General features: G+C 36.1%; 1 protein-coding gene across 1 annotated transcript in view; it reads left to right on the top strand.

The window, feature by feature from the left end:
- The window catches only part of LOC123314492, a 196,573-nt gene extending 185,152 nt beyond the window's left edge, over nt 1–11,421 (top strand). The window contains exon 3 of the mRNA XM_044899812.1: nt 10,655–11,421. Within this exon, the coding sequence (XP_044755747.1) occupies nt 10,655–10,773 (119 nt within the window). The 3' untranslated portion in view covers nt 10,774–11,421. The remainder of the gene's footprint in view (nt 1–10,654) is intronic.
- The last annotated feature ends 553 nt before the right edge of the window (nt 11,422–11,974 follow it).

Here is an 11,974-nt window from a genome sequence, read left to right on the forward strand (position 1 = left end):
GCCATGTTCCATACTTTTCATAAAAGTGCCGGATGAATAAACAATAATAATGAATTTCGGACCGTTTTTCAGAAACACCTCAAAGAAAATAAACTGAAATTATATTCTTAGCTCAATACTCCGCAGGGTAAGCTGAGGCATGGCAGACAGCTTTCTGCCTTCCCTACGATGCCTCGATTCACTTTCTATCGTTTTTGCTCGATATGATGTTTATTTCTTGCACAGCATCTTTTTCATTTTGATTCATCTGAATTGTTATTTGTAAATAGAACGTTGTGTTAGTTTCTTTGGCGCATAAAGGGTTTTCCTCTGAAGCTATTTCTTTACGTGGGCAAAAAAAAACTTTAAGAATTTGTTGCTTCTTGATACACTCCGAACGTAGTTGATTTGTTAATTGATGCGGTGAAAAGTTTATCATACGTGGATAGTATGTTTTTAAAAAATGTGCTGAGACCTTGTCCGAAATTAAATATGCCGGACCACGATGTGAAGGGAGCAAACTGCAAAATCACCTCGAGGTTGAGCATCACAAGTCTCAAATAGCTAGCTGTGTTACAACACACACAAAAATTTGATTCAAGATTTTCATCCATGATATAAATAAATGAAAAGGTTGTCGGGAATGTGGACGTTGATGATATATATATCAAACTTCACATATTTGAACAAAGATGTGTTTGTGGGGTTGGTGGAGATATGTTTTGATAGCGGCTATTTTGCATTTAATGGTGCCTTTTTTAGGCAGATATTTGGCAAATTTCATTTGTTATACCCCTTTTAAAACTGTATGTGGATGATACCATCACATTAATCCCCAGAGATAGTTGTGATTTTGTACTACAATTACTAAATTTATACCACACTTCTGAAGACCAAGACAGCTGTTTACAAAGCAGTGGTCCTCCCAACGCTTCTTTACGGAAGCGAAAGCTGGACGCCCTACAGGCGACATATTAAACAGCTTGAGCAAACGCAGCAACGTCATCTAAGACAGATAATGCACATCAGATGGTTCCACAAAGTTTCGAATGCAGAAGTCTTGCAATGCGCGAGTTGTACAACGATTGAGACTCAAGTAACGAGGGCCCGACTCAGATGGAGCGGCCACATTCTGAGGATGCAAGACACAAGACTCCCCAAAATAGCTCTATATGGCGAATTCACTGAGGGAGCCCGGAAACCAGGAGGCCAGTATAAGCAGTTTAAGGATACACTACATCAATCCCTAAAATTAGTTAATGCCAATCATAACTGGGAACAACTAGCGTCAGACAGGTCACAGTGGAGGTCTTTGGTACACAGTTATAATCGAGAAGGATACAGCGGCGGCCAGATCTGGTTGGTGACTATCCATGCCCTGACTGTGGAAGGATCTGCAGGTCACGGTTGGGTCTCTTCAGTCACAGGAGGGCACACAGTCGTAACTAGACCTAAGAAATTACAAGTCTGCTCGCAATTTTTTTTTTCTTATTTTTGTAGATTTATTCCCGGTAACGGGATACAGCAATGAAATAAAATGACCACACTTCCATGAAGTTCACCATGGAAGTAGAGAATCAAAGTTGTTTGTCCTTCCTTGACATCAACATCGTCAACAGTTATGGTAGTTTTGTGTCCAATTGGTACTATAAACCAACAAACTCCAACCGCATACTAAACTATCATAGCAACCATAGTGTATCCCAGAAAACAAATGTGGCCCATAATTTAGTTAGAAAATCTTTGACTCTCAGTGACCCTTGTTTTCATGCTGGAAATTTGAAAGTAGTAAAAAGAATCCTATCGGACAATAACTATCCAGTAAACTTTATTAATAAAATCATAAAAAGAGTTTTGGATCAGTTGACGAATGTAAAAGATGATTCGAATGTTAGTTTGAATGTTGAGGTGAGTGCCAGTAGATACTGTTAGTTCCCCTTTATACCTGGCCTTTCTTATAAGGTACAAAACATTTTCAAAGAATACAATTCATAATTTAAGTACGACAAAAAAGTTTTTCACTCGTCTCAAGGATCCAACCCCTCCGGAATTACAAACAGAAATAGTATATAAGATTCCATGCCGCGATTGTGAAAAGTGCTATATAGGACAAACAAAACAATATGTGAAGGAAAGAATTAAACAACATGAATCTGATCTGAGGAATGTACGTAACGTAGACAAAACTGCTCTCACAAACCATGCAGTTAAAGAAAAACATCACTTCGACTTTAACAATAGCATTATTCTCGACAAAGAAAAGTTTACACACAAACGGAATATTAGTGAAATGTTACATATAAAATTAAATAACTCAGTAAACTTTGGAGATGATGTCAAGAACCTTAGCTTAGTATACGATTTGTTGTTAGATATGACATAACTTAATTTTAAAGATAAGATCATAAATTCCACATTTAATCATCAAATTTCATAGTTCTTATGTAAGGCTTCGACAGTAATTTTCTCCATGTTTTATTCTGTTATGTTATTCAGTGTTAATGTTCTTGACAGAGTTCAGTGGTACAGTCCACTGCACCATAAGTATATAGGGAACTCTAACGATTTGTCTAAATCAGCTAAGCATTCGCTGCCGTGGGGCACATAAGCTTTTCCCTCTATCAATTCGCATGCTGTTTTGGTCGAGTATTGTGTTTTGTGCATGTTTTTGGAAAAAATGTTCTTCCCTACGTTAGATTAGAGTGATTAGACTATAACTTTCTAAGAAATGCCTCTTTACACTGATAATAAAAAGCTTTGTGTGCCTCACGGCAATGAAGGGTCAGCTGATTTTGACAAATTGTTAGAGTACCCTATGACTGTGTTAGGTTAGGTTTATGGTTCCGGCCTGCATGTACAGGGTGGGCAAATTTCGATGTTTTAGCACTACAGCTTTTAAACCAGAGGAGATAGACAAAATCTGATACCCCATTCTCGTTCTTTTTTTCCGAGAAACTTACAATAGTAGTAGTGATTTTTGGCCACTTTCTTTTGTTTTCGAGTTATAAGCAAAAATTGGAAAAATGGCGATTTCGAAATAAATTTATATCTCCGCTAATACTGATGATAGAGCTCTGAAATTGAAACTTTCTTACGTAGAATCCAGTGGCGTGCTCGCCTTTTTAGCAGGATTTTAAGTTACGAAGCTATGACCCAAAGTTATGTTTTTTCAAATGAGAACACTACTTTTCTGTGCAATTTCTTGAAAGCTTAATTTTTACTGATTTCAAAAATATGTAACATTATATGGTTTGTATCAAGATAAATAATAGAAAATGGTCAAATCCACTTTTTCCCAATATTTCTATGGTTTCAACTTTTGACGAGCACAGAAAAATAGAGTTTCCTATAACAAAAGCAGTCCCCTTCCGGCAATGTCATTCTTTCTATGAATATTGGTAAAAAGTTACCAATATTCACAAAATTTGAATCAAGATATTTTTCATAAATTTTCATAATAATGAAAGGACTTATAGAAGGAAACAGTGGTAATCATACGATGCTATATTTTTCTATGCTCATCAAAAGTTGAAACCATAGAAATATTGAGAAAAAAGGTTTTTGACCATTTCCTATTATTTATATTGATACAAACCACATGATGTTATATATTTTTGAAATCAGTAAAAATTAAGCTTTCAAAAAGTTGCACACAAAACTAGTGTTCCCATTTAAAAAAACATAACTTTGGATCATAGCTTCGTAATTAAAAATCCTGTTAAAAAGACGAGCACGCCACTGGATTCTACGTAAAAAAGTGCCTGCATAATGTATCAATTTCAGAGCTCTATCATCAATATTAGCGGAGATATAAATTTATTTCGATATCGCCATTTTTCCATTTTTTGCTTATAACTCGAAAACAAAAGATAGTGGCCAGAAATGACTACTACTATTGTAAGTTTCTCAGAAAAAGAGACCGAGAATGGGGTATCAGATTTTGTGTATCTCCTCTGGTTTAAAAACTGTAATGCTAAAAGATCGAAATTTGCCCACCCTGTACATTGTGAAGAATTTAGATAGATGCAGGCCCGCCGCTAGCTGTCTGGGCGCCCGCGTGCAAATACTGTTAAGCCGCCCCCAGTAGGGCGCTACATCAGGGGTGTATCCAGAGAGCAATTCGGTGGGGGGGGGGTAGTGGCAAGTTTTCGGCAGGGACCTGAACTGATCATTGGATATTAATTTTTGATCGTTACTGTTCATACATACACCACGGAACTGTTCGAATCGAATCATAGACAAGAGGGACAAGTTTCAATTTCGAATGCAAAATGCAACTGATCCTAGGGGGTGTATATTCCGACAAAGACCCTCATTCTGTTTTTATCTTTATTTTCGTAATTCTCTCTTCAAAATAACGTACCTACCTAAACTCGGCTTGTAGAAAGGGCGCAATTTGGTAACAGATGGTTTTTTAGGACATGCAAAATTGGCATAAACGATACGGCGACACTGAAAATATTCAACTACTACTACTACTACCTGGTTGCAATTTTGGGAAAAAGAACATCTGCAAATTTTTCTCGTAGAATATTCAACAAAATTAGAGATGCCGTAGGAACTTTCTGAATCGATGTTTTTTTCAGAAAATTTTTCCCGAGGGCGCAATTCGAAGTTCCGGGAGGGCAATTTATCGGATTATGTGAATTTTTCGATCTTGAAGTTTTACGCCATAACTGGATCTAGGCGCTCTCAGTATTTCGCCGGGGGGGGGGGGGGGGCACCTGCGGAACTTCGGCAGGTGCCGCCCTTGTGCCGGGCACGCCTTGCACGCCCGCTTACGGCGGGCCTGGATAGATGATTTTTTTCTAAACAGTTTTTAAAAAGTTTAACATATTAGTAATGAAAGTAACTTCCTTGTATACTGTTTGCCTTGAACTTGCTTTTCACAGCCTTGAAAAAGAGAAGAAAAGTCCTCGAAACGTTGGCAACTTTTTTGTAATTAACAGCAAATAAAGGTTTACATTCCCGACAACCTTTTCATTTACAAAAAAAAATGTTAGACTTGAAGGAGCATAGAAGTTGCTTCGATTTCGTGAGAGGGGCCAATTTTCGAACATAGGTACTGTTCTAGGTTAAGAAAATCTCCTACTTTACAAATTCGTTAATTCCTAAAATGATCGTGTTTACTGAAAAGAGATTTCATACTGATATTTGAGCTTGGCAACCCGAAAGAAATTTTCATCACATCAATGGTGTGGGCAGCAGTTATCCAAGGATGGACTCACTCCAATCATTTTAATCGATCCTGGAGTCAAAGCGAAAGCGATTTATTATCTGAAAAAGGTTTTGGAAGCTGCTCTGAATAAGCCTTGGCCACGTAAACATTTCACTCGGAGGCCTTGGACGTTCCAATTAGAGATTAGGCTCCGTCTCATACATAAATCGCTTGTGAACCATGAATTATTATTGTTGAAAAACAATATTTCACTCTTCATTCCGAATACAAAATGGATTACAAATGCACTCATTCTTATAGGGCAAGGTTCGCATTTTGAGCAATGTTCGCTGACGATAAAAAAATTCATAACGTTCTTTCCTGCAATACGACCTGAACCTCATTAGCTCTTGGTGTAGCGATTGGTGCCTTCCTCTGAACGTTGATAAGTGTTGCGTCCTTCATATTTTTAGTATGATTCTTGCTACATACAGGATGGGCCATCCATAACTTTCCACCCCGAATTTTGAGCTTTGGGATGGAATAACGAAAAAACGCTCAGACAGGTCAAATTTTGCTGGAAGGGGGGCAAAAATAAGGGCGTTTAAATGAGTTTGATATCACACCCCTCTAGCCGCAACCCCTAACAGCTCTCATTTTTTAATAGGGAAAAGGAGTCGAGCATCACCTTGTTGAAAAGGCAATTCAATTTCTTGTATTTTCTGTTTCATCGCTTTATTATTATACAGAGTGACTCAGTATTTCATCAATAACTTTCATTCGCCGAATTTGAATCTTTGAGATGGAAAAAACGCTCGGACGGATCAAAAAATGAATTCGATATCACTACCCCTCTAGCCGCTACCCTAACAGCGATTATTTCAATTTAAACGAGAGCGCAAGATTAACGACCCATTATCTCTATTCAAAAATAATTGCTCTAAGTGGTAGCGGCTAGAGGGGTAGTGATATCGAATTCATTTTTTGCCCCGACCTCAAAGATCCAAATTTGGCGTGTGAAAGTTACTGATGGAATACCGAGTCACTTTGTATAATAATAAAGCGATGAAAAAAAAATATAGTCATGCAGGAAGTTAAATTGCCTTTCCAACAAGGTGCTGCTTGACCCATTTTCCCTATTCAAAAATAAGAGCTGTTAGGGGTTGCGGCTAGAGGGGTAGTGATATAAAACTCATTTGAACGCCCTTATTTGCTCCTCTTTCAACAAAATTTGACCAGTCTGAGTATTTTTTCGTTATTTCATCCCAAAGCTCGAAATTCGGGGTGGAAAGTTATGGATGGTCCATCCTGTATGTGAGACGGATACTCGAATACGTGGGTTCATTCTGGTGGCCATTTACGAAACGTGATGAGGACTGATTGGGGTCTAAGGATTTTTGACCTCCCCTCCTTCGGAACCAGACGACAACGAGGAGATTGGATAATAACATACTGTTCCTCCGCGGTCATTTGGGAGAACATATTTGTGATATGTTTAAAAGAATTTGAATTATCTTCGAGAAAACTTTTGAGGGAGAAAGTTAGAGCAACCCAGTACCAGAGCTTTTTATCAATTAGAGTATTTAATGTTTGCCTCTGGATGTTCTCGGTGCTGCATCGGTGAATGTTTTCAAGACCGCCTTAGACGGGTTGAGAACGGATTCGTCAGTGAGTTCGTGATGGATTTCTTTTCTTTTTCTGTGTGCAATTTCAGCATATGAACATTTTTTTTCGCAGGCGATACATTTCAACTCTTGTTTTTTGTAAATAATAATTATAAACCTAGAAAATATACCAGTATTATTACAATTCGTTCGATTACACCAGGAATATTAGCAAACAGTACAAAATACAAAAAATCTTTGGTTAGTACTACTTAGTCTGTTTCATTTCCATTCTCAACCTGAATTCCACGACTCAAAATCTTACTGAATAGGGTGGTACCAATTTATTTTTTATATTGATTTACGTAACAAGACATAAGTTTACATTTTATATCGGTACAGTACGAAGAAATAAAAGAGAAATTCCACCAGACTTTCTACCGCACAAGAAAACAAAAGAAGAGGAGTCTTCCTTTCATGTTTCAAAGAAGAATGTACCCTGGAGGGAGTCATGTTGCCCGAAAGAAATCAGTAGGTACTTTTGTGGTTTGTGTTCTGTTTCTATACATCATTGTAATACCATAGATATTTAAAGCGGTTATACCGAAAAACCTGTTAGTTATAACCGATTACAATAAAACAAAAGTTGATTCAGTAGTTGAACTTTGCAAAAATGCCAATGTTGAACACGTTATGGGTATTCGAAGCGAATAACCCTGGACAAATAGTATCTTGAATTAAATTTTCAGAAAAGTGTGCATGGAACTGATAAAACCAGTTCCGATCAACAATAAGGTCAATAAGGAATATTCCTTCTGTCGAAAATGATGTATTTTTTATTAAATATCTCTGAAACGTCACATTTTGAAATAACCATTTCAACAGTTTCCCAAAAAAAACTATTTCAAAATGAAAAATAAAAATGGGTATTTAAAATTTAAAGCGTTTCGTTTCTATTTCACAAGTTGACAACATCCACTGAAATATGCGTTGATAATAAAGGACAACAAATACACTATCTTGATGAGATAGACAAAGATGGCTGTCTATCAAGTCTGCGACGACGAGGAAGGTCGTAAAATTTTATGGGATTTTTATGGCCTGTTGCTGTTGAGGTTCGCCAGTGAGTACGCTCCTTATGATGGCTGTAAATCAACAGCTGACTTTTTTAAACAAGCCATTGTTCTTTTTATTTTTAGTAGGTCTGTTGCCAAATCGTAAACTAGAAACGAAGCGATTTGAATCTTAAAACATAATATTTGAAGAATGATTTTGAATAGTTTCCGCGGCGCATTTGAAAAATTCATCAATGAAACTCATAATTATTCAGTTTAAACTTGCATATGCTGTGATAAACAAATTGAGGAGAATTCCCCATTTTTCAATTGGCCGTTGCGCACAACATTTGTTAGGTATATATAACGTCGTACCACCCTTCCTCCTTGACAGGCCCAATTATTTGGGACGTTGCTTTATATGCCTCAGAATTGATAACACATACTCATGGAAATATCGAATAGCTATAACACATACTCATGGAAATATCGAATAGCTATAGGTGCAAAAATCACATGAATGAGATATGTATTAGTGTCAAGGACAATTTTGTTTGCACTAATTATAGAAACTGAAATATTTGTATTTCATAGATACTTTAATATCTATCTATACTTCATTCAAATTTATTTTAGCAGTCGGTTGGCCATGAAATAATGTTCTCAAGTTTTTGTAACTAGAACGAAGTTAGGTTGGCACTCATGAAATGTCGTTAATGTCATAACGCCGTTGCCACAACTAATATCAACTTTTATTACGAAAATGCCGAAAGTGATTGAAAAAAGACACAGGGTTTGAGGAAGTGCTATTTAGAATTCAGGTCCGCTCATTCAAATAGTTATACCCTGATATTCTAAAATCCACAATACGTCAGACAGTAGCGAACATATTCAATGTAAGAGAATTTATATAATGTTTCATCTGAATCTAAACGACTTATATTTCAGCTGGATATTTCCACAATCAGAAAGATTGTGAATGAAGAGGATGACAAAGAATTTCCTTCTATTGGGAGACCCAAAAAAGTGGTGGCATTCGAGAATTTTATGTTTGAGTGAATTAATTCGAAAAGTTTACTACAGGATTTTCGATAAATGTCATCGGAGAATAAGTTGGATTTTTCTGTTTTTCATTTGACTTGTCCTATACAATGTAAATGTCTTAAGGTACTAATAAATACCTAATTATTATAATTACATCAGTGTATTAAGATGAATAGCCACAAATACGCGCAAGTTGCCCTGTAACTTGTTTATTCATGTGAAATTTTTGTTCAAAGGTGAAGTTCATCTTAACTTGAAACTTCCTTCAATTCCTTTTACTTCCATTGATGCAAGATGATTTTTGTTGAAGAATTTAACATTCTTGTAATTATCTGTTAATTCCTTCGGGAGATACCCATTCCCAACCACTGCATCATATGCATTTCATCTTCGAGTTATTATTTTTGAAATCTACAAATGATGTAAGCCAAAGAAGATAACGAACATTAACTCTCCTCAAGCTAGTGCATATTATGATATTATACTGATCTCTTGTATTTTCCATGCAAATAACTGGATTTGGTATGCCTTCAATCAGTTTGTATAAACTTCAATTATGTTCGTCACATATTTTCCGAAGAGATTCGACATTGTGATAAAATACGTAATAACAGAAACTTTTACGTAGAACGGGCAACATAGCGTTGATTTAAAACCCAAAAATGTTTTGACAAGCTTCATAACCCCACATTTTCGTACTATACAGAGTGAAATGTGTCAAATTTCCATGGCCAACCGACTGCTAAAATAAAAGTGAATGAAGTATTCATCTGATTTTCCTTGAATATAAAAAAAACCGAGCAAGTTGTGCATCATTACTATTTTCACCTCTTATTTCGGCGGCTTTGCACTCTATACTGAAACTTCGTGAGGGTGAAAAATGTTGGTGAAGCCAGATTCTGAATCGTTGGGATGTGTTTCTTCGGTTCCTACGAAAATACACACACAATGTTTTTCCACAAGTTCGTATCTATGGCTCTATTTACAAGGAGGGCAAAATTCGTTGTCTACTGAGGGAATCTCGAGAACTATCGCAGCTAGAAGAAAACGGATGACACATTTTCGAGCTCTTTCTTCATGACTAATCCAAATCTGAAAACAGAACCGGCCCATACCTTCTGGATTTTGAGTTATAACCAAAATTGGGATTTTGACGATTTCGAAAAGTTCTCTTTTTGTTAGTTAGCTTTTTTGTGTTTGAAGTTACATATCTGAAACTTACCTTCTTAGTCACCTTCATACGTAGATTCTACTGACAGAATCTATAAGTCTATGACTAAATTTTATTTCTTTCAGAAAGAAACGTTCCATTTCTTGTGCAATCTCAACTTAATCGTTGCGTTGTAAAAATGATCTGGAAACTCGGGAACTGACAGATCGATTCCCTAGGTCACAATAATTATGAGTAGTTATTTTAGGACCAAAGTGTACAAATCTCAAAGTTACATTTTCACTCACACAAAAATTTTCATTAATATTTTGAACCAAATAATTATGGTAAGGGCGGCAAAATTTGAATAGCCTATTGGCGGCAAATATGTAAATCCGCCACTGCTTATGTGGCTGAATAAAAATAGCCTTTTAAAAGGAGAATTTTTAGATATCATTTCTACTGAAAAATTAATGAGACTTTAATCAAATTCCTATGAGATGAATATTTTATAGACATATGAAATCATTATCCATTTTTTCATCATCATATGCAAATCGTGTTTATATCTTTTCATGCATAGTGTTCATTCAAGATGATGAATAATTTATTTTATACTCGCTTGCTTCTAGAGAGGTTTTTGAAACTGCTTTATTTTTTTCAGAGGACTGGGGATCCAAGACCTACTGTTGCAACGAAGACAGCTGCAACTCCTCCATCATCTCCCAATCTTCAACAGTGTTCACAGCAATGTTACCAGTAATTTGTTTCCTCATGCGCTGAAATTGAGATTAACGAATTTCAGTGTGTAATCATGCAAGCGATAATGAATTATGAGCACACATTCCTGAATGATATTCTAAATCGTTTTCTAGTCTTCCTTCTAATTTTTTTCGAATAATTCATGCAATAAGCTACACAAAACTGTCAAGGGTCGAACTAGCATTTGGAAATTTTCCTAGTATAAGAATTTTAGTAGATTAATGGCTGCAAAAATATATGAGCAATACTAACAAAGCGAGATTATTGACTTTTGCTGTGAGAATTTTTACACTTGTTCATGATTCCTAGATCGATCCTTGTTTTCTATGTAAATAAATCTATTAGGAATAATCTTTACACATAAAGTAGAATAAGTAGATAATAAGAAGTGTTGTTCGTTTTTTAAGCATATGATATGAGATTGTTCGTTATTCTTGCATAGGCAGATCTCACAAGTCTAGAAATAGTTTTTATCGCATTTTTGATCACATCGGACATTGAACTAAGAGGTTTCAAGAGATTCTGAACATATCACCCTGATGACATCACAATTCATATATTTAGATTGAGGAATATATTTCTGATGAGCATCACCATAAACGGTACAATTCATTCAATTGTCATTTATTACTGGAAATATTTGATTATTAAAATGAGTATGCTTTATGAGTGGATATCTCTTATTTTAAAGTCAATAGCCTCACCTTTATTCTTTTCACATTCATTCATTCGATATTATCTTTTCTATTTTCTTGTATTGTAACATAGTCTTATTAGCCGTGGAAATTCGATGGCGTATGGATACTCGGTTGATTGATTTTGATGAAGAAGATTTGCAGGAAATTGTAGGCCTCTCTTTATACGTGAGCCAATGTTTCAGAAGTAATTCCTCTGCTTAAAGAGTGGAAATGAAAGACAACATTCTCGTCCATATATCGGTATAATACCTATGAACAAAGCGGGCTACAAAAAAATGAGTAAAGATCAAGGTTTTCGTGAGGAATTAATTATTTCTAGATCAACTATGGGATGTCAAAAACAAACGTGCTGATATCTGGAGACTTCAACTTTCCCGAAATATGCTGGTCTAGTACTGGCGCTCTTCCTCCGGGTTGCCGCTTTCTGGTGGGGTCCCTGAGGGGTCTGTGCTTGGGCCCATATTGTTCATTCTGTACGTTGCTGATATTCTTGGCTCGATTGCGTCCAGCTACGGTGCATATGC

Source organism: Coccinella septempunctata, chromosome 5 (assembly GCF_907165205.1).
Source record: "Coccinella septempunctata chromosome 5, icCocSept1.1, whole genome shotgun sequence".
NCBI lineage: Eukaryota > Metazoa > Arthropoda > Insecta > Coleoptera > Coccinellidae > Coccinella > Coccinella septempunctata.